The sequence below is a fragment of the Manis javanica genome, chromosome 4 (genome assembly GCF_040802235.1).
Source record: "Manis javanica isolate MJ-LG chromosome 4, MJ_LKY, whole genome shotgun sequence".
NCBI classification, from domain to species: domain Eukaryota; kingdom Metazoa; phylum Chordata; class Mammalia; order Pholidota; family Manidae; genus Manis; species Manis javanica.
In genome coordinates, this window is record NC_133159.1 from 23,698,683 (window position 1) to 23,721,766 (window position 23,084).

Here is a 23,084-nt window from a genome sequence, read left to right on the forward strand (position 1 = left end):
CCCCTGGGATCAGGACAGCCAGCCGGGACCCATCACCACTCACCTGGTCGCCCTTCTCGCCCGAGTTCCCTTGGGGTCCTCGCTCTCCTCGGGGACCCTGTCACCACAGAGAACAGTGCAGCTGGAGCCCAATCGCCCTGCCCTCAGACCCCAGGGCAGGCCCAGGAGCCCTCATGGCTGCACATCCCCGCTCTCTTCCTCACTCACCACTGGACCTGGGGGGCCTGCAGGGCCTTCAGAGCCTGGAGGACCCTAGGAACACACAGGAGCAGAATCACTCACCTGACTGCCTGACTGGGGGAGATCTGGGGATGGGACAGGGGACGGGGCACAGAGCCGAGGCAGGGGGTGTGGTGGGAGGCCCCTTTAAGCTGGCCTGAGCTACTGAACCAGCTCTGCCTAGTCCTCACCCACCCACCCACTCCAATCCAGCCAGCAACTGATTGCCACCTTTTTTTCTTCAGCACAGATCTGATTATAACACACTTGCTTGAAAACCTTCCATGGATCCCTTGGCCAACCAAATGAGGTGTACATTTTCCAGCCATGCTGGGTTTTGAGGCATCCTGAGATCTGGTACCAACAAGCCTTTCCTGCTTTGCCTCCCTCACCCTTGACTACTGTTCCCTGACATACCCCTGGGCCTCTGCACAGCTGTCTGCTCTATCTAGAATGTCCACCATCCCCCCCCCCACACCCTTTCTATGTATTTGAAACCTTACCAAATCATTAGATGGGTCCAATCTGTTCCTGAGGTGCTTCTCCCCATGGCCTCCCACTCTGGGATTCCCCAGTGCAGACACCCCTGTGCCTCCCCTGCCCCCAGCTCCATTCAGGGCTCAGCTCAGAAACCTCCTCCTCAGAAAGGCCTCCCTGACCTTCTGTCTAAAGGCAGCCTATACCCTCTCCAGACCCTTGCCTCGCTCCATTTTCTCCATTGGCTTTCTCTCTCATGATTTCTATGTATTTTTTATTCATCTGTTATCTGCCCCCAACCCACCGACTCGAATATGAGCTCCATGAGGGGAATGGGCACAACTGCCTGTTTTATTTATCACAGCATCTTCAGAACGGAATCTGGCACCCAGAGGCCCATGCAAAATATTGGTCATTGAATAAATGCATGCCCGTGCTCGCTGCTTCACTGACATGCCTGATGGGGGAGGTAAGATTACAGTTTGGGAGACTTGCCCCAGTGTCCTCAGCTAACCGCCCGGCTGGTGCATTCAGCACGGGGCCTAGCACTCCCTGGCTCTGTGGAAGGTGGCTCTGGGCTGGCAGGGGACAGGCCAGGTGGCGGGGCAGGGTCTAGAGTCCCAGGCCTGGCTCTCTCAGGCCGTCCCTGCCCACCTGCCTTTGTGAGGAGGAGGCAGCTCTCCTGCCAGCCAAGTCCCAGCCCGCTTCCCCCTTGGCAGCCGGGCCAGCCCCTCTCCATGAAACCTGCTGGGATTCTCAGATTCTGCCTCCGCAGCAACCAGCCCACTGCTTCAGCAGCAGCTGGAGTGGCTCAGGGGGCTTGAAAGCAGGGGTCATGTCTCCCGCTTCCCAGGCCACTGGGACAATCTCTAGAGGTCGGGGAGGTATAGGCTGGGACAGCTCCATTTGAAGCCCTTCCTCACACCCCTGCAGAGCTGCACTCACCGACTCTCCCTTCTCTCCTGCAGGCCCAGCATAGCCACGCTCCCCCTTGATGCCCTGACAAGCAAGCAGAGAGAGCAGAATTAGCCAGTGGCCCGCCCATCGTGGCGCTAATATGAGGGGTGGAGACTGCAGCTGGCACGCAGACTGGCACTTAGAGGCAGATGGCAGCGAGGATGGCGGCTGGGGGAGGAGAGGGGTGGGCCACTTCGCACCTGCCACTGTGGCCCTCAGTGGAAAGAAGGGATGCACCCACCAGGTGGGACAGTGTGCCTCCCCCTGTGTCCCCAACTCTCCCAACCCCTGCAGGAGGCAGATCTCAGTCCCTGGGTCTGGGTCGCTCAGCGTGCTGTGAGAGTCTAGCCCTCTAAGTGCAGAGACTGCAGTGGACCCCCCAAAGGGGAGTGGTAGGACCGAGCTACACTGCCCAGGGGACTGACAGTGGGGGCTCTGCCCAGATGACCTGGGCTGAGATGCTTGGAAGGGAGGGAGCCTGCTTGAGGGATACCCAAGCCTAGTCTTGTCCTGACCACCACCCAAGGCTCTAGTACCCCCAGAGGCAGCATCCCCTTACTCACAGGCAGTCCTGGGGGGCCCATGGCACCTGGGTAGCCAGGTTGCCCTGGAGGACCCTACAAAGAAAGGTAGACATGATGGACCAGTCCCCCAACATTTCCGTCCCCACTCCCTGAGTGAAAGGTAACCACAGCCAGAATGTCTAAAGCTGCTACTCAACAGGCACACGCCCACCCCAGGACAGCCACCACCTTGGGTCATTTTCCCAAGGCTCAGGTGCCTTGGGTTGTGACTGCCACCACAGGCCTGGGGCTGGGTGACTAGCACCAGCCTGATCAGGACCCTGGGTGCTAAGCCAGAGGAGAAAGCCCAGAGCAGGGGTTGGGGCAGGCCCGGGAAGGGGAGGGAAGGGGCATGTTGACTGCTGCTGGCGGAGGGATGCAGAGAACCCCCAGGGATGCTGATGGAAGCCGGAAGACAGGGGTGTTTGCCCCGTACAGGAACTGGGTACATGGAGCTCCACCTCCTGGGTCCTGAGGGAGTGTGAATACCCCCACCCCGAGGGACTCAGGGCTGAGGGGCAGAGTTTCAGAAGATAGCGCCCACCTCCCATCTTCCACCTGGCAGCCATCCCTGGGGCCCAGACTCTGTCTCCCCAGAGCTCTCCATCTATCTCCATCCCCCGCCACCTCTTACCAGTTCCCCCTTCTCTCCTGATGGGCCCCTGAGGCCTCGCTCTCCTTGAAGACCCTTGGAGAGAAAAATCATGAGTAACTGCAGGGGAGGGCAGTCCCCAGCCGGCCCCAGACTCCTCCTTCCTGCCTGCAGCCCTCTGTTCCTGGGCCAGGCACAGGTGGGAGTTGCTGGTTGCCCCCAGTACCCCCAGCAAGGTGACGACAGGGGGTGTGCCCCAGCAGGGTAACTGTTAGAGGCATGAACTCTCGCATATGGGTGCCCCTCAGGAGCAGAGCCCCCAAGTCAGGTAACTACTGAGATAAGCCCCCCCTAGGAGGGTGACTCTCGGAGAGTACCTCTCAAGCAGATCTCTGTCCCTGGTGTGCCCTACAACTGTAACTATCTGCGGTGTACCTTTAGGAGCGTGACACATGTGTGCTTCCCCCTGAGGGGCAACTGTCAAGAGAGGTGTCCCTAGAGTGATGTTCCCCACCAACCAGGTACCCAACACTTACCTGTCCAACCCCACCCCCCTCCAGCCAAAAATCACCTTCTTTTAGGGATGCAGCAGGGAGGCATGTGAAGGCCCCCTCCAGAGCAGTCCCTGTCCCTTTTTACGGTGGAAAGGGGTATCAGTTTCAATCAGAGCCAGAGCCCCCGCCCCTCAGTCCTCACCCTGATCTTCGTGGGTTCACCACACCGCTTAGGGGCCATGTCTGCCCCTTCTCCCTTATGCCCTCAAGAGATGGTGCCCGAACCTTTCCACCACACAAGACAGATGGCTAGACAGACAGATGGCCCCTTCACCCAAGCAAGCAGGAACAGACAAGGTCCAGCCAGAATGAGGACGTGGGGACAGATGGAGTGACAAGGAGGGCCCTGCTCCCTAAGCCTCCAGCACCAGGCCTGGGAGGAGAGGAGCCAGGCCCCAGGAACATGGAATCTGACAAACAGGAGGTTAGTTTCCGTGACCCAGGAGGGAACAACAGTGAGGATGGGGATGATTTAAACACACTTGTGACGATGACGAAGGCAGAGCAATTAATGACACCTGGCAGAAGGAGCAGACCAAGACTCTGGGCACAGAGGGGCAGGGCCCCCCGACACCCAGAAACCCAGCTGGCTGGCCTGCCATGCCCAGCCTGGGAGCAGACCAGGACTGGAGCCGAGGAAGAGGAAAGGAAGGGGAGGAAGCCGAGCATTTCCTCTGGGACGATGGGAAAGGTGCAGGTAAGGCCGCCTTTAAATCCCTGGGGTGCCTCTGGACAGCCCTGCCAAGCAGCAGGGCAGCAAACCGGTGCCAGCCTGCAATGTGAAGCCCTAAAGCTTTGGCATCTCTTCCGGGCTCTGTGCCAGGCACCTGGCAGGGCCCCAAGAACTACTTTCAGCAAATCTTCAGTCAACACCAAAGGTGGGAGAAGCAGGAGGCAGAAGTGAGAAGGGGCAAATAAAGAGGCCGCTGGAGGCACCAGCTCAAAATAAGAAGGTAAAAGAGCTCCTGAGAACTTAGGGGAGTGATGTGGATCTTGGGAAAGAAAAGGGAACTGGAGAGAGCAGAAGAGAGAAGATGAAAGCAGGAGATGAGGGAGAAGAGAAAATGGGAAGAAGGCAGAGGCCAGAGGATGTCCAAGCTGCTGGGACCTCGGGGGACCCGTGTCGTTAGCTACCACTGCCTGCAGGGGGACAATGACAAACACGGAGGAGGGAGGAGGGGGACAAGCGAGCGAAGCCACAGAGACCTGGCTGGCAGGTGGGGGAGGGGAGGTCGAGCAGCGCTAGGTTCTTACGGGCAATCCGGGGGAGCCAACAGCACCAGGGAAACCTGGGGGGCCCTGGGGGGAGAAACAGGCAGGTCACATCTTACAAGCACAGTAACCTGGGACACAGTCTGGGCTGAGGGCTGTGGGGAGAGGAGGTCACGAATATGCTCGAGGCAGCGGGAAAGAGACTCTTTGAAAGTCTTGGCCCAGAAGACATAGGCTCCTTCCCTTGGCTCCGGAAGGATGGCTCCGCCATCAGCAGAGAGGAGAAACAGCCCCAGAGTCAAACGGGGTCTCCCCACTGCCTGCCTGCATCAGATACCCTTGCTGGAATGGAAGCCCATCCTGTCTGCTGCCTGACCTCCATGCGCCCCCCGCTGGACGGCTCCCTGGTTCTAAGATGGCTCCCACCAGCCATTTTTTTTCTCCAAAGAAAGCATTTTCAGTTTTTCCAGACTTTCTTAGTCACTTCTATTTTCCTGCCATATCAACACCACAGAAGATTCCAGGGTAGATGCCCCCACTCTGGCCTTTGTAGACTTGTCCTAGAGATGGCCCTACAGAGCAATGGAGGGCACCTCCATATCAGCTCCTGGCCCCTGTAGGGACTGGTGTCACGGCGGTGTGAAGAGATCTGACCAGGTTGCCACCACTTTCTTGGCTGCTGAGACCATGAGCCAGGAGCCGAGGCCCTCCTGCCTAGGGCAGCCTGGGTCCAATGTGCAAAACACCACAGAGATGGGGATGCAGAGACAGGGATGCACCCTTGAGGGCTCCCCTAAGCAGGACCACAGGCAGGGCAAGGTGGAGCAGGCCAGACCCAGGGGACTCAGTGGCCAGAGTCCACAGTCCCTGCAGATGCTCTGATGAGGGAAAGGAGTGGGCAAGTGGAAGTCCCCCGTTTCTGCCCTGCCCAGCTTCTTGGAGACAAGGCAGCAGAATGGTGTGTGGGCATTGTGACCCCTTTGAGACCTTCTCAAGTGGGGCAGGAAATCACAGATACTTACAATAGGGCCCGGAGGACCTGGGGAACCCCTCATGCCAGGTGGACCCTGTAAAGGAAGCCAAGGGAAAGGGGTGAAGGGACTCAGGCCCCAAAGAGCCCCCATGGCCCCCCAACTTTCCTCCCAGCTCACAATAGCCAGAGTGAACAGAGGGCGGCTGATGCCAAAGCAGGACCATTCAGCTAATGTTAAACCCTCCAACCAGTTCATTTAATCAGCCAACAAACATTTACTGAGCAGCTATTATGATGAAGCACTAGTCCAGGGGATGGGGACACAGCAGTAAACAAAACAGAAAAAACCCTGCCTCATGTTGCTCACACTCTAGGGGAAAGGTGCCCATAACAGATAGCACAGGGGCTGCCACGTGCTGCTCGACAGGTACCTGTAGCATATTCCTAAGTGAAGGAAGAGACACTCAGGGTGATGGGAGCGATGCAGGAGGGGCCTGGGGGTTCTGGGATTGGGGGGTTACTTTAGAGAGGTGGTCTCCCTGAGGTGAGGCTTGAGCAGTGGGCTGCAGGGGGGAAGCAGCGAGTCCTGGAGAAGGGCTGCCAGCAGAGGAGGCAGTTGGACGGGGGGAGAAGAAGAGCAGATGTGCTCTGAGCAGTAAGAGACAACGGGTGTCCTGAGGCCTCGGAGGCCCCGGAGGACTCCCACAAGACAGGGAGCCAGTGGACAGCCGAGAGGACATCTGGCTGGAATGACACTGCCCCCCAGGAACTGAGGGCCTCTTAACATGGAAACATTAGCCCTTGAGGCCCTGCCCGGATGAGGGCTCGGCCACTGGTCTTACCTCTTCTCCCCTCTGGCCGGGCAATCCCGGGGGGCCGGGCAGGCCGGGACTCCCAGCACAGCCTGGATCTCCTTCATCGTTGTCTCCCTGGAATGGGAAGGAGATGGCAGGTGTGAGCAAACAGGGCCCCTCCCCGTGGGCTCAGGACCCAGGGCCAAGAAAAGGCAAGAGCCACTCACCCGGGCCTCCTCAGCTCGTGGACGCTCCCGCTCTGCGAAGCACTGGGGAGGACAACGAGGGACCCTCTGTCAGGGAGGACAGCCCAGCCCTCCCTGCACCAGGGTGCCCCGAGCCCAGCCTCCTACCCAGGCACAGTTGTCGAAGCCTGGCACACCAGGGATGCCCTGATCGCCCTTCTGTCCTTTTTCCACAAGGGCCGCTGGGTGGGCTGTCTGCCCCTGGGCACATTCCCCACAGATGCTCTGAGGAAGGAAAGGGAGGCTGGTGGGCCATGGGTCTGAGAAGGCCAGGATGGGCTGGATGGGGGAACCCCTTGGAACTCAGCCCGGGCATCTTGCCTGGAGTCCTCCACCCACACGCCCTTTCTCCCCAGCCACATCCTTGCGGCAGCTTTGCTTCATCCTCAGGGGACCCGATCCCAACCCTGGCTCTGAGTTTCCTCCAGCAAGCAGCTCTGGTAGGGCCAAGCCAAAGCCACTTTCCAGACAGGCGTGTGGGAGGAGGCGGAGGGGCCCGCAGAGGGACCATCTGTCCCGGCTGTTCCTGCAACCTGCACCTACTGTGGGGACGCGCCATGAGGGTTTAGGCTGAAAAGGCAGTTCCAGCACCAGCTTCTCTGCACAAGGGAGCAATGGTGGCAGCAGCTGCAGGAGGAGCCGGGCGCTTCACAGACACCCTCTGGGGTGCGCCTGCCCTCCCGCACCAGGGGACCCTGACTGTCACAGGCTCCTGGGCTCACTGGGCCTGAGCAGTCTTCCCAAAGAGAAAGCCCTCCTCTTACCAGGGGTTTCAGCCTCTTTGGGTCACAGACCCCTATGGAAGCTTGGGGGAAGCAATGAGCTCTCTTCCCGGGAAAATAAAACCCACTAGTGAAAACTGGACTATGATGTTAAAGACTCTGGAGCCTGGGGTCTGTCCGTGGTGGAAGTCCTGCTCCACCCTCACTGTTAACTGCAAAGCCCCATGATAGTGGGCTCCATTTACTCAGCACCCAGGAAGCCAGCCTCATAACAGGACTTTACACATTACCACATTCAATCCTGACCACACAAGGAGGCAAGTAATCTTATATGCATTCTAGAGATGGGAAAGCGGATGTTCAGCAAGACAGCAGGATACATCTGAGGCGAGGGCAGCCTGGTTGGATGCTGGGCTGTCTGAGGTCACAGCTGGCACCCTGTCCGTAGGTCCAGACTTCCTCTGGGCCATGGGTGCATGTGGTGGCTGGAGCTCCAGGCCCCCCTTGAGTGCCATCTGACCCTTCTCCAGACCACTATCAGTTCCTGTTTGGGACCCTTCATGGAGCACTTGATTGAGATGCCGTCAGATGAAATGTTATACAGAGAAATGTCAAATCCTGCATTTGGAGTCTACAGTCACATGCCTGGAGGCAGGACTTAGAGGAACCCCAGCTTGCCAGGAGCCTAGGGGAGAAGAGCTGGGGTTTCATTGCTACACTTCACTGCGATCCAATCTGCAACTGTTGCCAGGTTAACCCAACCTCAGGCTGCTGCTGGAGACATCTGCTGTCTGCGCTGGGACCTAGGGGTGGTGGGAGACCCAGGGCACTGACTAGAGGGGATCAGGACAGCGGGACTCTGGAGGCCAAGGTATGGGAGGGACCCCAGAGGATGCTGAGCTGGAGGAGAGTCCAGGTCTTGTCTCTAGAGGTGACTGAGCAGGGAAGGTGTCACCCTTGGTACTCAGCCAGGGAGGCCAGGCCAGAACCCAGCTCTGGGCGTAAGCCTGGTATTATTGGCAGGCCCTAGCACAGGCGAACTCCCCTACCAGGCCCAAGCCCCCTTTCTTGCACCACTAGAATTGCTTCTCAAACCCCATCTCCTCCCTGGTTTGTTTCTGGATTGACCAGAGGTTGCTTGAAGCCTTCTCCCAGGCCCCAGGCCCAGTCCCATCATAGAACATAACCTTCCTTTTCAGCCAGCCCCCTTCCAATGACCTACAAGAGTACTTCCACCCTCCCGCTCTGCTCTGGAAGAGGCTGGGCCCTGCCCTGGTGTGACCAGGGTGGTGCAGGGCTTTGTTGGTAGCTGCCGCAGGCAGGCTTCAGAGTTGGAAAGCCGACAGCCTCCACTGTGTGGGTACCTTCACAGGATCCCTTCAAACGCAAATATAACTATGTGTCTGCTACCAGCTAGGCCCCAAGCTAGGCCCTCAGAGACAGATGCTTGGGAAGCACATTCCCCACAAACAGCTCCATCTGCAGCTCCCTCGGTGCGTGCGGCATCACACAGCCTAGCACTCACTACAGCAATCCCCTTAGGAGACACCCGTTGAGTTCCTTCTCCCTCCTTTTATCCGCTTACCTTCAGGAGGTGCTGTTCAATCGGTAGGGACCCCTGCAAGAGACAGCAGGGCTCAGGCAGGTGAGGGGACCAGGGTGGAGACTATGGGATCAGGCGGAGTCTCAGGAAGCCCGAGCCCTCCAGGCTTCTCCCAGCCTCAGCAGAGGGAGAGAGGAGGGACCCTCCCCTACAGCTCAGGGGGCTGGCAGGGAGGGCAGGGTGGGGGTTGGACAGTGAGCTCTGGCCAGGACCTACCAGTTCCGCAGTTAGGCCTGGCTGTCCTGGCAAGCCGTTGTTTCCAGGCACTCCCTGCAGCCAAGAGGAGACATGAGTAAGTGGACCCCTCTCCAGCCCATGGGTCACCCTGCTGCATTCCCACCACCCCCAGGGCCTCTTCCCCTCCTCCTGCAGAGCTGAGAGCCCTGACTGGCCCAAGTTGGTATCTATTCTTAACTCAAAAAATCTCCAGACTGTTTGGAGGGAAAGCTGAGGGGGCCTGGAAGGGTGACCCCAAAATCAGTCCAACAGGGAGTTTTCCCCATGTTAAGGAAGGGTCAGAAATTGGGCGGCGGTTCTTCCATAAGTAAGGATTGTTTCTTTTTGAGTTAGGTACTTGTCCTATGTTTTCTCATTTCGTCATCACGGTTATCTTGGTGAGCTAGGTGTTGTTACTCCATCTTAAAAACAGAACTCTTCAGAAAAAAAATTCAGAGAGGGTAACTTGCCAAAGGTCACAGGACAAGGAAGGTGCAGAGATGAGATTGAGAGTGAAGACCACTGGCCTCAACCCCTCTACATCAGCATCACTCCTCAGCACGTCCCCCAGAACACTCCCGCATGCAGGAAGGTGGGATCTTGGGAGTCAGATCTACCTATATGCAAACCCTGACTACCAGTATAACTTTTTTACTTGGGGAAAAAGATTCTCTGTGCCTTATCTGTAAAACAGGGATAGTTCCTGTGGGGCTTAAAGGAGATCATGGCTGTAAGGAGCTTAGTACAGAGCCTGGCACGCAGGATGCTCACGAAAAACGTGTGCTACCCAGACTGTTTCCCTTGCAGACTCACAATGCACATTTGCATATTAAATACACCATGGAGGCAGGGAGTATGTTCCGTTTTAAATCCCCCATGCCCGACAAGGAGGAGGCATGCATTAAATACGCATTGAGTGAACGCACCGCTGCTCACCCTGCTCTGCCCACACGGGATTTCCTTCACCCGCTCTGAGAGCTGGCCTCCCTTCAAGTTCCAGCTCCTAGCAGCAGAACACACCACCTTGCTCACCAGCCTACACTATTTCAGGCCAAGCTTTACCAGGCCTGGGTCAGACCTGAAGTCAGCCTCCTCCTGCACCCCAACCCTCTCTTGTTCTTCATCCTAAATGAGTTAACAGGGTAAAGTGCTTAGAACAGTGCCTGGCACAGGGAAAACACCTTGAACGTGTTATTATAATTATGCCCCTGGATTCACCCCCTGCTCCATTCTCTGCTGCCATGTGTTAGTTCAAGCCAGATACTCTGTGATTTTCTTTCCTGCCCCACTAAATGTCCCACTTGTTCTACTGTAGAAGTAAAGAGCTACCTATTCAATATTTACTAACTACAAAGTCTCTGACACATTTCTTAACCTCTGTGCCTCAGTCTCCTTTTCTGTGAAATGGATAAGAATGACAGGAGATTACATACATGGGCAAGTGCATGCTGTATCTCTCAGAGCCTGCTTCTGCACCTGCAGACAGAAACTTTTGGGCCTTCCCTTCTTTGGAAGGACGACAGGAGACCACCTGGCAGAGAGGGCCTGCACTCTGCCTGGCACGAAGCAGGTGCCTGTTAGCAGCCGCCTCCAGATGGTGCCAGCACTGGCACCAGAGCAGGACTCCAGTCTCTGCAGTCACTCTTTTCTGCCCTGTTCCCTGAGCATGTCTTGGCAGGGTTCACATTCCATCAGCATGTGCTTGTTAATGGGTCACTTTGAAATGACTCTCATGCTTCCCCAAGCAAACTGCAAGCCCCCTGCAGACAGATTCCAGCTTCCTGGCAGAAGATGATGTCCAGGAACTTGGTAAATGTGTGGCTGCCTATGGGAGACTGAAAATTGGCTCTAGTTCTGAGCTTTTCATGAGATGAGAAAACTGAGGTTCTGGCAGAGAGTCCCATCAGCAGTGGTGACTCCCCAGAACAGATTCTCAGCCCAGGGTGGGGAGGGTTGGGGAGTGTATAAAATCACCAGGGCAGGAGGGAATCGTTTATAAAAAGCTTCCGTGTGATTCTGCTCTGCTGTTTGGATGAGAACCAATCTTCCAGGAGCTGGGAGCCAGACATGCAGAAGGCACTATGTGTGCCTCCTAGGGCCTCTGGAAAATGTGGCCTGCTGTGCCATCCCTGGGAACTCTCCTGAAGGGAGGAGGAAGTGGCAGCATCGTCAGTTCCTAGCCAGATAACCTCAGGCAAGATGCTTCCCCTCTTGGGGCGTTAGTTTGCCCTGCTGTGACTTGGGGATAACAACCATCCTTCTATTGGAATTGTAAGATGAAAGTGTAAGTTGAAGATGTAAGGCTCAAACAAATGAGAGAATGAATGTAAAATCTTAATAGTAGTCATTGTAACGGTGGCTAAATGCCTCCAAAGTATTTACTATGTGCCAGCTTGGCTCTACATATTTCACACAGATTAACTTGCTTAAAACTCACAAAAGCCCCATGAGGTATGTACTGTGATTATCTCCACTTAACAGATGAAAGAGTTGAGGCACAGGGAGGGTAAGTAACTTGTCCAGTATCACACAGCTAGCACATAGCAGAGCTGGGAATCAAAGTCAGACTTCCTGGCTCTGGAACGCCCACTCTAATCACAGTGATCCATCTCCTACAGCTGTCCCCTCACTATCTCTGGTCTCTTTGCTATTCCCCCAAACATGTCAGGCCCATTCCCACCTCCAGACCTTTGCACCTGCTGCTTTCTCTATCAGGAATACTCTTCTCACAGGCTCACCATTTCCTTTAAATCTTGATTCAAATGTACTTTCTTTTCAACACTTCTCAAATATCTTCAGTGCCTTCCTCCCATTTTCTCACCCCACCTCCTGCTTTTTCTTTCTTCTTAGCACGTATCATTTTCTAACGTACAGTATTTTATTTATCTTGCTTATTGTCTGTCTTTCTTACTAGAAGGTAAGCTTCAAGAGAGCAGGGATTTTCATTTTTGTCCACTGCTGTAGCATCACCATGTAAAAAGAGTGTCTGGAAAATAGCACATGTGCAAAGCTGCTTGTTCCATGAATGAATGTGGAAGGCTGCTCCAAACAGTGCAGCTCTGTACCAGCGTAAAGGATGGCTTGACCCAGATTCTGGGCTCCTAACAGCTGGCCAGGGCCTGAGTTTGCCCCATGTCAGTGGGGTGCCTAGACTCATACAGATCGTTCCTTGAGAAGAGGCTGGGGGCATGCCCACCTGCCCTGAGGGAATCAGTGGGCGCTCCATGCCACTCTGGTGTGCAGAGGGGGAGAGTGACCAGTGTATGTGCTGGGCGAGGGAGCAGCACCCTCAGGGTCCGGCCTGGAGCATGAGTCCTACCACACTGCCTCCCAAACGCTTATTCTCTCCTCCCTCTTTACCTGCAGCCCAGGCATTCCAGGGGGGCCTGGTGGTCCGGGAACACCTGGAGGACCCTGAGGGAAAAAGAAAGAATCAGACCCAGAAGAAAGGCCTGCCCCCTCACTGAGGGCAGCAGTTTAAGGTGGGTAAGCCGCAGGGTGCTGGCGGACAAGAGGAGAGGCAGAGGAGACCAGCGACACACACCTGCGGGCCCGGCTGCCAGGAGCTGCCCATCCAAAGTCCCGGAGCACCCTGGGTGGGAGTGGGGGTCGCAAAAGAAGGGGAGAGGTTATAGGCAGCGTCCACACCAAGCGCAGGGCTGCGTGGGGAGGCAGCTGGCTGTGGCGCAAAGCCCTGCAGGGCCCCCTTGCATGTTGGGCCAAGGCAGGAAGCCAGGCCTCTCCCCCTGGGATGGGGGGAAGGCTCTCAGCACCACTTACCGGCATGCCAGAGAAGACAGGGTCTCCCCGGGAAGGGCAAGAGCACTCTCCTGGTTCACCCTGAAAAGACAAAAACCTTTGTCAGAGGAGAGTAAGGTTGGAGGGCCTTCTGGAAACCAACATCTGGGAGACAGTCCAAGCTCTAGGGATGGAGAGGCCAGGACGGAGAGGATCTGCCTCTTATGATTGTGCCCAGTCCAGTCAACCTCTCTGAACCTCAGTCTCCTCATCGGTAAAATGGGGAGAACAATACCAAATGCACAGACAGGCATGAGGGTGGAGTGGATTAATGTACAGAGAGTCACTGCCACATGGCAAGCTCTCGGCCCATGACGGCTGCTGCTACCATCGTTTTCCATTTCGGCAGCATCTGCTACACAGTATTCTTGCCTCCAGCTCAGCCAGGCTGTAGCTCCACACCTCTTGGCCCACCCTGGCTTCCAGGCCCTTCTTTCTTGGCCCCTCACTTCTCTGCCCCTGTGCCAATAGTTTTTCCCAACTCAGTTCCTGGCCCTGCCCTGACTCGGGCCCCATTGGAGAATGCACCTGCGTGGCTACCCCACCCCAGGGGTCTTAAGGGCTCCCTAGGTCTGGTCTCCTGGGTCAACAAACAGGTGGAATAGAAAGTAGGGCCCCTGCTTCCTGGAACCACAGAGCCAGTGGGTAGCAAGGAGTCCAGGTTAACTCCTTAGCTCCTGTCCTCCAGTCCAGAGCCCTTACCACATGCACAGGTTCCCCTGGTGATGGGGCTACAGGGCTGCTATTTTCCCCAGAATATTGGCTACAGATCCTTAGGACTCACCTTCTCTCCCTGAGGCCCCTTTTCACCCTGCAGAGAAGAAACACACAGAGGTGAGTACATGGGGTGTAGAGGCAAAGCCAGCTGTGGTTTCCTGCTGCCCCAAGACACAGTACTCACTGGCACCCCTCTGGCTCCCGGAAGTCCAGTCTGTCCTTGCTGCCCACCAGGGCCCTGAAGGGAGAGAGACCAGCGTTGGTGGGCAAGGCGGGACGGAGGTCAGCCATCTGGCCCACCTCAGGGGAGGGTGGTAGGACAAACAGAAACCACCCCAGGAACCCTGGGGCCCAGGTCCCCACACTGAGACACAGGAGAGGAGGGAGGAGGAAGGAGACAGGCGTTTCCTGAGCCCCAGCTGGGTGTCAGATGCCAGGCATGGAGTGCCCGACAGATGGGGAACACCAAAGAGCCCCCAGCTCCCGCCCTGCTAGACAGGCGAGAACACCGAGGCTTAATGACATCTGGTAACAGACCCAACAGCATGACTGTGCCCAGGCCTGCGGTGCCCAAAGTCCCTGCCCTCTCCTCTCCCCCTTTAGTGCCCAATAGACATTCTCTCTGTCACAAAGCTTATCTCAATTGGCAATGGAGAGAGAGGAATTTCAGCCCCTATTTTATCAACAAGGAACTGGAGGCTCTGAAAGGCTGTCACTTGCCTAAGGTCACACAACTGGCACAGAGCATGAGGCCAGGATTGAGAAGACTCCCAGATGGGATTCAGTTTGAGGAAAGAAGCTCTGGAGAGGTCAGCCTGGCGGCCCAGGGGCATTCTGACTGCTGCCCCCCTGTAGGACATGCCACCTTCACACACGGGACTTGAAGCCCATGGGCCAGAGCCACCTTCACCTTCACCCTTGCTGTTAGCGCTGCTGGGCAATACAGGTTGGCTGTGATCCCAAACGAGACTCAATTTCTCACCGGGTCCATAAGGCAGAAAAGATATGGTTCACTGGGCTACTTTCAACATTACCCAAAGCCCAGGAGAAATTACACATTTGCCCACAGCCCAGCATGGCACAGTTTAGCTGAAAAGTAGCATTTCTTTGATTTAGGCTAGAATTATAATATCTTGTAAAATTCTAGTGGGTTCGTGTGGAGCAGAAGCTGACTATTATGTGGGTCTTTGGTGAATGAAAATTAGGAAATGTATTTATTATTACTTAACCTATGCAATTTTTTCAATAGACACATCTTCTAAAACATGGGAATCATTGGTGGGATAGTAACGAGAGGTCTTTGAGGGTAAAAGTTGGAAGAGGTAATGAAGCTTGTCTAGATAGATCTGTGCTGTCCACTATCATAGCCAATAGCCACATATGATTATTTAGATTTTATTTAAAATTAAGTGACATTTAAAACTCAGTTCCTCAGCCACACTAGCTACATTTCGAGTGCTTAACAGCCACATGTGGCTAGTGGCTACCATCTTGGGCAGTACAGAATAGATTTCCATCATTCTAGATAGTTCTGTTGGGCAGCGCTGGCTTAAATGATCCCTAATGGCTCCAAAGTTTGAAGTGGGCATGGGGGAGTTAACATATGGACTTTGAATCAAACAGACCTGGGTTCAAGTCCTGGCTCTGCCTTCTCACTCTTTGGCCTTCAGTTTCCTTATCTATGAAATGGGGACAATAATAGCCATTCCCTTCCAGGACTGTTGTGAGGAGTAAGTGAATCGCTGCTTGTTAAGAACTTGACACAAGGCCTCAGCAGTCATTGCTCAAAAAATGGTGAAGATCAGCAATGTCATTATTCAGGGTCTTCCCTCAAACAGTACCGCCTACCTCCTCTGAGGCTGGGCCAGGCTGCGACCCCTCTCCTCCCATGTCCCATATTGGTGGGACAGGCAGAGACAGCCCTGGGCCCTCTTCCCAGCAGCAACATCCTTGGCCCCAGCAATGCCTCCAGCATGGCACACAGAGAGGACCCTTACCGGAGGCCCAGAGACACTGGTTCCAGGAGGTCCCATAGGTCCAGGAGCTCCTTTCACCCCTGGAGATCCCTGTGGAAGAGAGGGCGCAAAGGTGGTAGGGCAATCCAGCAGATGAGATGCTTCAGACCAGGGCAGCCCTTGGAATGGCATCCACCACTCAGCTCCCATGTCCCCTGCACCCATGGCCAGGACACTCCAAAGCCTGCAGGCCTGGAGGCTCACCTTGGTACCCTTCTCTCCAGCAGAGCCATGTGGCCCCCGAGGTCCCCGAGGCCCCTGCAGATGGAAGCACAGATAATCAGCCCTTACTCTACAGTGGCCCCTTCTCCTGCCAGCTTCCTAAGGCCCAAAGCAGACGTACCTGAATGCCAGGCAAACCCTGGGCTCCAGGCTCTCCCTGTAAGTCAGAAAAGGCAGACTGGGCCACAGCTGCCCAAGCCAACTGCCCCACTGGCAGGCCTGGTCTGGGGTGGAGTGTCCACCAGTCCAAACTCAGGAGAGCTCCCCAGGGAGACTCTGAGGGGCAGAGAGGCAGGGGTCAAAGTCACCATCCCTGACAGAAGCAATGGCAAGCCAGGGCTACTGCCAGTCCCTTAGCCCAGGGCTGTGCCTTTAAGCACTTGGGGACTGGCAGAGCCTGGTGGTTTTGGGGGTATATGGGAGTAGGCTGCTGGCTAATGGAAGTGTTGGTGGGGGGTCAGACCGGTGAAAGTAAGGCTGGAGACTCACCTGGGGCCCCTGGGCTCCCATTCCTGGTGGCCCAGGTTCTCCCTGAAGAGGCATAAGGACAATTGTTGGCTTGAAACTCCCCACTCACCCTTGACCTCTTCCTTAGCCCCTTCTCCTTAACCTTCTCCCCTTCTACCTTCTCCCTTCTCTGTAGCTGATCTCATTCCCCACTTCAGGCCCACTGCCCCCATGGGTCTCCCCAGCCCACCCTCACCCACACATACCTGTATGCCCTTTAGTCCAGGGGGTCCTTGAACTCCTGGTAGGCCAGGTTGGCCCTAAAAGACACAGATGGCCCATGGGTCCCGCAGGAGAAAGAAGGCAGGAGGGACAGAAGGTCAAGCCCAGGCTGGGAAGGACCAGAGGGCTGGCACTTGGGAACTCACCGGTTTACCAGGCCGGCCCACACCTTCCAGGCCTGGCTCTCCTTTGGGACCCGGCTTCCCAGGCAGCCCAGCCATGTCCGTCATCGCCCCCTGCAGGCTGGGGCAGGCAGTGCATCCATCACCCTGGTCAGAGATGGGCACATGAGCCGGTGAGCCAGGGCTGGCAGCCAGGCCAGGAGGAGGCATCAGAAAAGGGGTCCTAGTACCCTTCTGAAAGCTCTGCTCCTCTGCTGCCCCCTCAGCCTGGGAAAGCAAAATAGTAGCTGACACTCCTAGGTCTTCTCCCTGCCTTGGAGAAGAGCTGAGACGCCTCGCTCCACCCAGTGATTCCGGCATCCTGTAAAACCCACAGCTTGACTCCACAGTTCCTTGCTTCATTAGCACTCGGCCTAATTTCTTTTTGTTCATGCAAAAAATTGCTCCCTGCCTGACTGACCTTTTCCCCTTTCGGCCCCATGGGGCCCCGCACTCCAGGCTCTCCTGACAGTCCCGGCTGCCCCATGGTGCCTGGCGTTCCAGGATCTCCAGGATTCCCAGCAACACCCTGTAAGGAGTAAGGTTCAAGGAGGGCAGAGGTGACTCCGCTGGGGGCAGACCGCCTCTTGGGACCTTCAGATATTCAGAGCCCTTTGCTGGGGGTGGGGGCCAGGCAGGGAGTGGAGAGTGGGCACAGGGCAATCAGGAGAAGGCGATGGGGGGGTATCTGAGAGGATGTGGTGCCCACGGAGGCTCTCTCACCTTCTGCCCCTTCAGTCCCCGCTCTCCGGCCTTGCCCTGGGGAGAAAGCACTTCCAGTACCCACCCACTCACACAAGACACCCCAAAGTGCCTGGCACTGTGTTAGACCCAGGGAACACCACAGTACACAAAATGGGCCTGAATCTCTGCTCTCATTCTAGGGAAGCGATACTGAATAGATTAAGAAAAGAGGCTTGAGCCAGAGTCCTGCCTGGGTGACCCTGGGCAAGTCACTCAACCTATCTGTGCCTTGATTTCCTCATCTGTCAAATGGGAATGATAAAAATAGCACAGGCTTCTAGCCGGCAGAGCCCCTGTGAGATCAGAGGACCTCACACACGTGGAGTGGCACAGGCACCCGGTGTATACAGAAATAACAGCAAGCACCACAGTGGTGACTCTCACCTCCTGAGGCCCGCTGGGTGCTGCTAAGTCTTAGCTAAGATCTCACACATATCACTCCTATGCTTTACAACAAAACCATGCACAGGAAGCCCAGGCACACAGAGGAAAGGTTAACTTGCTCAAGTCAAAGAGCTAGTAAAAGGTAGATAGAGCTGGAACTCAAACCCAGGTCTGTTTGGTCCCAGGCTGGGGCTCTTTCTGTACATTTTGCCATGCTGGGTCCCAGGATAAAGGCAGAGGCCTGTCAGGCCAGCTTCCTGGGCACAGAGACACTGACCCCTCCAACAACACGCACCCACTCTCCACTGTCGAGCAAGCCAAGAGACCCAAGCAAGGTCCCTCCCCTCTCTTGAGTCCAGCTTGTATCCCAGTGCTGAAGACCCCAGAACTCACCTGTTTTCCTGGAAGGCCAAAGCCTGGAGGCCCAGGGTCTCCCTTCTCCCCAGGAGGCCCGGGCAAGGCCACCATGGGGCTGTCCCCATCCTGCAGCTTGGACAGGGCTGGGCATGGCTCACAAGGCTCCCCCTGCCAAGCAAACACACAGGATTGGGGGGCCCCAGGCCAGGCTTGGAAGGGGTAACCTCTGCTGGGCAATGGATATCTCAGGAGAGATAGTGGGAGGACAGGTAAGAAAAGAAGAGAAGTCATCAGGGGTCTTGAACACCATGCTAAGGAGTCAAATGTTACCCTCAAGCAGTGGGGAGCATCAGAGGGTTTGAAGTAGAGCAAGATGAGTATGTGTTCGTGAAATCTGCCCTGGCTGCAGCGTGGAAACTGTCCCCAGACTCACCTTCTCCCCTTTGATGCCTGTGGGTCCCACTGGCCCTCGTGGCCCCTACATAATAAAAAGACATGTGTGATACCCAGCATCTGCCTGCACTGTCCTGAGTCACAGTCCAGGCCTATCTGGCCCTGGCAGCGGGCAGAACCTCCCACCTTGTCCTTCTCCCCAGAGCTGGTGCTGTGAAAGCACACTTACCGGACTGCCAGCTGGCCCTGCCTCCCCGAAATCACCCTGGGAGCAAAGCAGAGAACCCTGGGTCAGAGCTGGGGGGCATTTGGGTGCCAGGTCAATCCCAAACCACAGACCACAAAAGGCAGCCCCTTGGAACCTGTAGACTACCTCTGTCATTTCCTGCCTAGGGAAACTGAGGCCCAGAAAGAGACAGCAATTTCCCCCAAGGTCCTCAAGGAAATCCGTGGCCAGCCTGTCTGTGTCCCCAGCCTCACTTCACAGAATCCCAGCCCCACACTCAGCCCTGACCCAACACACAAAGATCATTAATTCTCATATCCAACAGCTATTCACTGGACATCTATGTGCACTGGGCACTGGGCGGGGGGATGGTAGATAGCAGTTAAGAGCACAGGCAAACACGCCTTATGGAATTTACACACTTTTGGGGTCAAAAAGGACTTCTTAAATAACTAACTGCAAATAGCAATGAGCGCTGTAAAGGAAATAAACAACCAGAGGAGACAAAGTAGGCGGGGAGGCCACTCAGGGTGGTCAGAGGAGTGTTAACCACAATTATCATCAGAAAGATGAGAATAAGACCAGTCAATGAAAGAAGGGGGAGGGCAGACAGGAACAAAGTTCTAGACGGTGGGAGTTGCAAGTACAAAATCTAAGAGGTGGGAACAGTCTTGACATACTCCAAAATGGGAGGAGGGCAGTACATCTCAAGCATGTGGGAGCTGGGGAGGAGAACCATACGAAGCAGCAAAGGCAGGCAGGGGCCGCTCACCAGGGTCTTGCTAGGCATAGTGCAACTTCAGTACAAAGTCAAATCATGGAAAGATTTTCAGCAGGAAAATAATGTAACCCAAGTTCTTTTTACAAGGGTGTTGGGTGACAAAGGGACTGTTGATAAGCTGCTGTGGCGGCAGGCAGGCCAGACAGGGGGCTGCGACCACCATCCGGGTGAGATGATGGGACCTAGCCTAAGGTGGTGGTCATGCAGGTGGAGTGAGGCAGGGGAGCTTGGAGAGATGCTGCTGGCAGAACTGTCAGATGGAAAGGACAATGTGGACAAGGGAGGACTCAGGGTTGCCACCAGGTTTGGGGTTTGAGGAGCTGGGTAGGTGCCATTTCCTGAGATGGAAGAGCAGCTGTAGGGCGGGGGTGCCAAAGCTCCACTGGAGAAGTGACAGGTGTGGTTTGCCCGGAAGAGCTGAGTCTGAATATATTTCAGTGTTTCTCACACTTGAACACTTGGACACCCACAGACCCCCTCATCTGAGTAATGCTGCGTCGTAAGTTCAGCGCTCTCACTGGTCTCCAACACAATCCTAAACACAAATGGTGATATGGCACCGAAACTGAGTGACCCAGATGAATAGTGAAGGTTACAGACCCTGGAGCAGATTTCCTGAGCTCGAATCCCAGTTCTGCACCCAAACACGTGTGTGAACTTGAAGCACTGACTTGGCCTTTCTGCACGTGTTTCTTCATCCATAAAGTGGGAATAATGGAGTACCTACTCTAGAAGGTTTAGTAGGATGAAACAAGTTAATATATGTACAAGCACTTGGAGCGGTGCCTGGCATATGACAAGTGGTAAAGAAATGTTAAATATTATTTTATTGTAAGTGTTAAATATTATTATTTTATTATAAGGTAGTCTTGAATGTGCACTGTAGTCTTAAGTGTGCACTGATGAGTGTACCTCACTGTGGATTCACAGTGTGATCTCTTGTCTATATCAGCCCTAATCTCTGCCCAGCCGCATCTCCCACCTCCCTACCAAGAAGTCCTGGTGTCCCTGACATACAACCCAATCTCACCTTCTCTCCTTTCAGTCCTGTTGGTCCTGAAGGCCCAACTTTCCCCTGAAAAACAATCAAGTCACAGTCACAGCATCTCCACACTCCTGCCCCCACCTCTCTGCAAAGCTCCATGGGTCCTAGAGTCCACCCGGAAGGAGAAAGGTCAGCTCAGAATTGTACATCCCACAAGCCTGCAGGTAGCTAGACAATTGCATATCCCACAAGCCTGCAGGCAGTTAGACAGCTTGGTTACTTGTTGCACAGCTGGGCACTCGGAGGTCCTAAGAGGGAGTCCTGGGGCAAGTAACTGGAGCAGAGCAGGCATGGAAGGAGAGATCGGGCTGCAGGCCTGGGACACCTGCCTCAGGGTCTCCCTCCTGGTCTCTGCCTAGACATCTGGGCCTAAGGAGTCAGGGAAGCCACTGGAGTGGGAAGGATGAGCTGGACTGAGCTGGGCTAGGGAAGCAGTCACTCACCGGAAGGCCAGGCAAACCGAAGCCAGGGGGGCCCATGTCTCCTTTGGCCTCTTTAGAGGGCCCCAAATGCTGGGCCCCTACAGCTAGGCTGCAGGACAAGCAAGACTCCCCCTAGGGGAGGGAGAGAAGCGATGAGAAAGGCTCCCAGTTGTCAGAGGGTGGCAGCTAGGAGACTGGGGTGCCCTTACCTTCTCTCCTTTGAGGCCTTGGATGCCAGGGTCTCCCTGTAGGGCGAGAAAGGTTATGGGCTGAGACTGGGCATGTTGGGGTACCCCAAACTTCCTAGCCATATATGAGGACAAGGTCACATGCCACAAACCCTTCAAACCCCCAGAGGTGCAAGGTCAGCACCCCAGAGCCAGGGTTCATCAACCTACGTAAAAATGGAGGAAATCTGGCCAGGCTAAGCTACCCCACTGGAAAGTTCCTTCACATACCCGATCACCTTTTCGTCCAGCAGCTCCCAGGCCCTCCTGAAAGAAAGTGTCTATGAGGGAGTGAGGTGGGGGATCAGGCAGGACCCTAGCCCAGCCCTGCCATCTCCTCCCCTAGACCCCAGCCAATACCTAATCCCAAGCTGAGGGTACAGCTCACTAGAAGGGCTGGCTCTGCCCCAGCTTGGCCAAAAGGCATCTTAGAGCTTTCTCAAGAGCCCAGGGAGGTTGCCATGGAGACCAGGGGAGGCCTCTTAGCCCAGCCCTAAACTCTATGATTCAGTCTCTGCACCCACTGAACTAAGAGCCTAGACCCTCTGCCCATAGTCTCTCTCTATGGCCATGAGGAACACCCAGTTCCTCTGCCCAACTCCCCTCCATGATCATACTCCCAGGATTCTTGTGGGGTCCCTCAGTGGCCACCCTGAGCACTCACCCTGGCTGGTGCAGAATCCCCTGGTTCCCCCTTGGGCCCTGGCTTTCCAGGGAGGCCTACAAAGTTCTGAAGCCCTTCAGGCAGCATCGGGCACACTTCACAGGGGTCACCCTAGCAGAGAGGAGAGACCATGAGTGGACAAGGTGGGGCTGAGACCCTGGGGAAGACAAGGAGTGCTGGACAATGAAGGGACCGGTGCCCTACCCGCCAACGTCAAAGAGGACAGCAGGAGAGCTGGAGGTGCTTTCTGTTCAATCAACTCATTCATTCAACTTAGGACTCTTGGCCATCACAAACCATAAGAAGTCACTGTATCCATTCACAGATGTGGAAACTTGGGCCAAGAGAGAAGCTAATGGACTTGCCATGTTCATAAATCATGTGAGTGGCCAAGGTGGGACTTGAGCCCAGCTGACTAGGTCCCAAGCCAGGCTCTTTATTTAGTAATCTCACATGCACACCATAGGAATGAAGAAGGGACAAGGGTCCCCGGAGGAGGCCCAGCATCCCTGGGCCCAGAGCTCTTGATACTCAGTGTCCCCTTCAGAGAGGAGCTCCCACTCCCACCCCAACGTGGAACAACCCAGCCTGGGACTCACCTTCTCTCCCTTCAGTCCTGGCACCCCTGGCTTTCCCTGTTGGAGAAGAAGCAGGTGGGTGTTAGTGCCAGGGCAGAGGGACTGGTATGCTGGGGAGACCTGAGGACCTAGCGCCCCTCCCTCTGGAGGCCTTGGGAGAGCTGACCTGGGCACGGTGGGGAACAGCGCCCCACCCCGCTACCGACCAGACTGGGGTCACTCACAGGTTTCCCTCCAGGACCTTCCTTTCCTGGCACCCCGGAGCTGCCCTGTGGTCAGAAGAAGGGTTAAGAAGGAGACTCCTGGCTGGGACTGGCTCATTCACCCCTTCCGTATCCAGTCCTCTCCCTGGATGGAGGACCATCTCTGCCAAGTCTCCCATCTCCTCTTGGTCTGTTTGGTCAGCAGACACTCCCTTCCTGATACCCATCCTTCTCCATGTCTAAACCCAAGTCCTTCTGGTTGAAAAGGAAGGGAGCATGTGAGGCATCTGT

The 23,084-nt window shown here is 55.6% G+C and overlaps 1 protein-coding gene across 8 annotated transcripts in view; it reads right to left on the bottom strand.

Annotated features, from left to right (window-relative positions):
* The window catches only part of COL16A1 (collagen type XVI alpha 1 chain), a 49,833-nt gene that overhangs the window by 13,557 nt on the left and 13,192 nt on the right, over nt 1-23,084 (bottom strand). For 4 of the 8 annotated variants that reach the window (XM_073233548.1, XM_073233549.1, XM_073233547.1 and 1 more), the window contains 35 exons: nt 22,815-22,859; nt 22,612-22,647; nt 22,013-22,123; nt 21,580-21,615; nt 21,331-21,366; nt 21,143-21,253; nt 20,685-20,729; nt 18,877-18,912; nt 18,688-18,732; nt 18,291-18,422; nt 17,493-17,528; nt 17,191-17,298; nt 16,755-16,877; nt 16,593-16,646; nt 16,369-16,410; nt 16,001-16,036; nt 15,862-15,915; nt 15,640-15,708; nt 13,827-13,880; nt 13,710-13,736; nt 12,908-12,967; nt 12,672-12,719; nt 12,488-12,541; nt 9,128-9,181; nt 8,894-8,926; nt 6,695-6,811; nt 6,569-6,610; nt 6,390-6,476; nt 5,597-5,641; nt 4,617-4,661; nt 2,851-2,904; nt 2,217-2,270; nt 1,642-1,695; nt 208-252; nt 44-97 (listed from right to left, as the gene is read on the bottom strand). In XM_073233548.1, coding sequence (XP_073089649.1) covers nt 44-97; nt 208-252; nt 1,642-1,695; nt 2,217-2,270; nt 2,851-2,904; nt 4,617-4,661; nt 5,597-5,641; nt 6,390-6,476; nt 6,569-6,610; nt 6,695-6,811; nt 8,894-8,926; nt 9,128-9,181; nt 12,488-12,541; nt 12,672-12,719; nt 12,908-12,967; nt 13,710-13,736; nt 13,827-13,880; nt 15,640-15,708; nt 15,862-15,915; nt 16,001-16,036; nt 16,369-16,410; nt 16,593-16,646; nt 16,755-16,877; nt 17,191-17,298; nt 17,493-17,528; nt 18,291-18,422; nt 18,688-18,732; nt 18,877-18,912; nt 20,685-20,729; nt 21,143-21,253; nt 21,331-21,366; nt 21,580-21,615; nt 22,013-22,123; nt 22,612-22,647; nt 22,815-22,859 — 2,082 coding nt within the window. The remainder of the gene's footprint in view (nt 1-43; nt 98-207; nt 253-1,641; nt 1,696-2,216; nt 2,271-2,850; nt 2,905-4,616; nt 4,662-5,596; nt 5,642-6,389; nt 6,477-6,568; nt 6,611-6,694; nt 6,812-8,893; nt 8,927-9,127; nt 9,182-12,487; nt 12,542-12,671; nt 12,720-12,907; nt 12,968-13,709; nt 13,737-13,826; nt 13,881-15,639; nt 15,709-15,861; nt 15,916-16,000; nt 16,037-16,368; nt 16,411-16,592; nt 16,647-16,754; nt 16,878-17,190; nt 17,299-17,492; nt 17,529-18,290; nt 18,423-18,687; nt 18,733-18,876; nt 18,913-20,684; nt 20,730-21,142; nt 21,254-21,330; nt 21,367-21,579; nt 21,616-22,012; nt 22,124-22,611; nt 22,648-22,814; nt 22,860-23,084) is intronic. The other 4 variants (XM_073233552.1, XM_073233550.1, XM_073233551.1 and 1 more) reach the window with 4 other exon arrangements.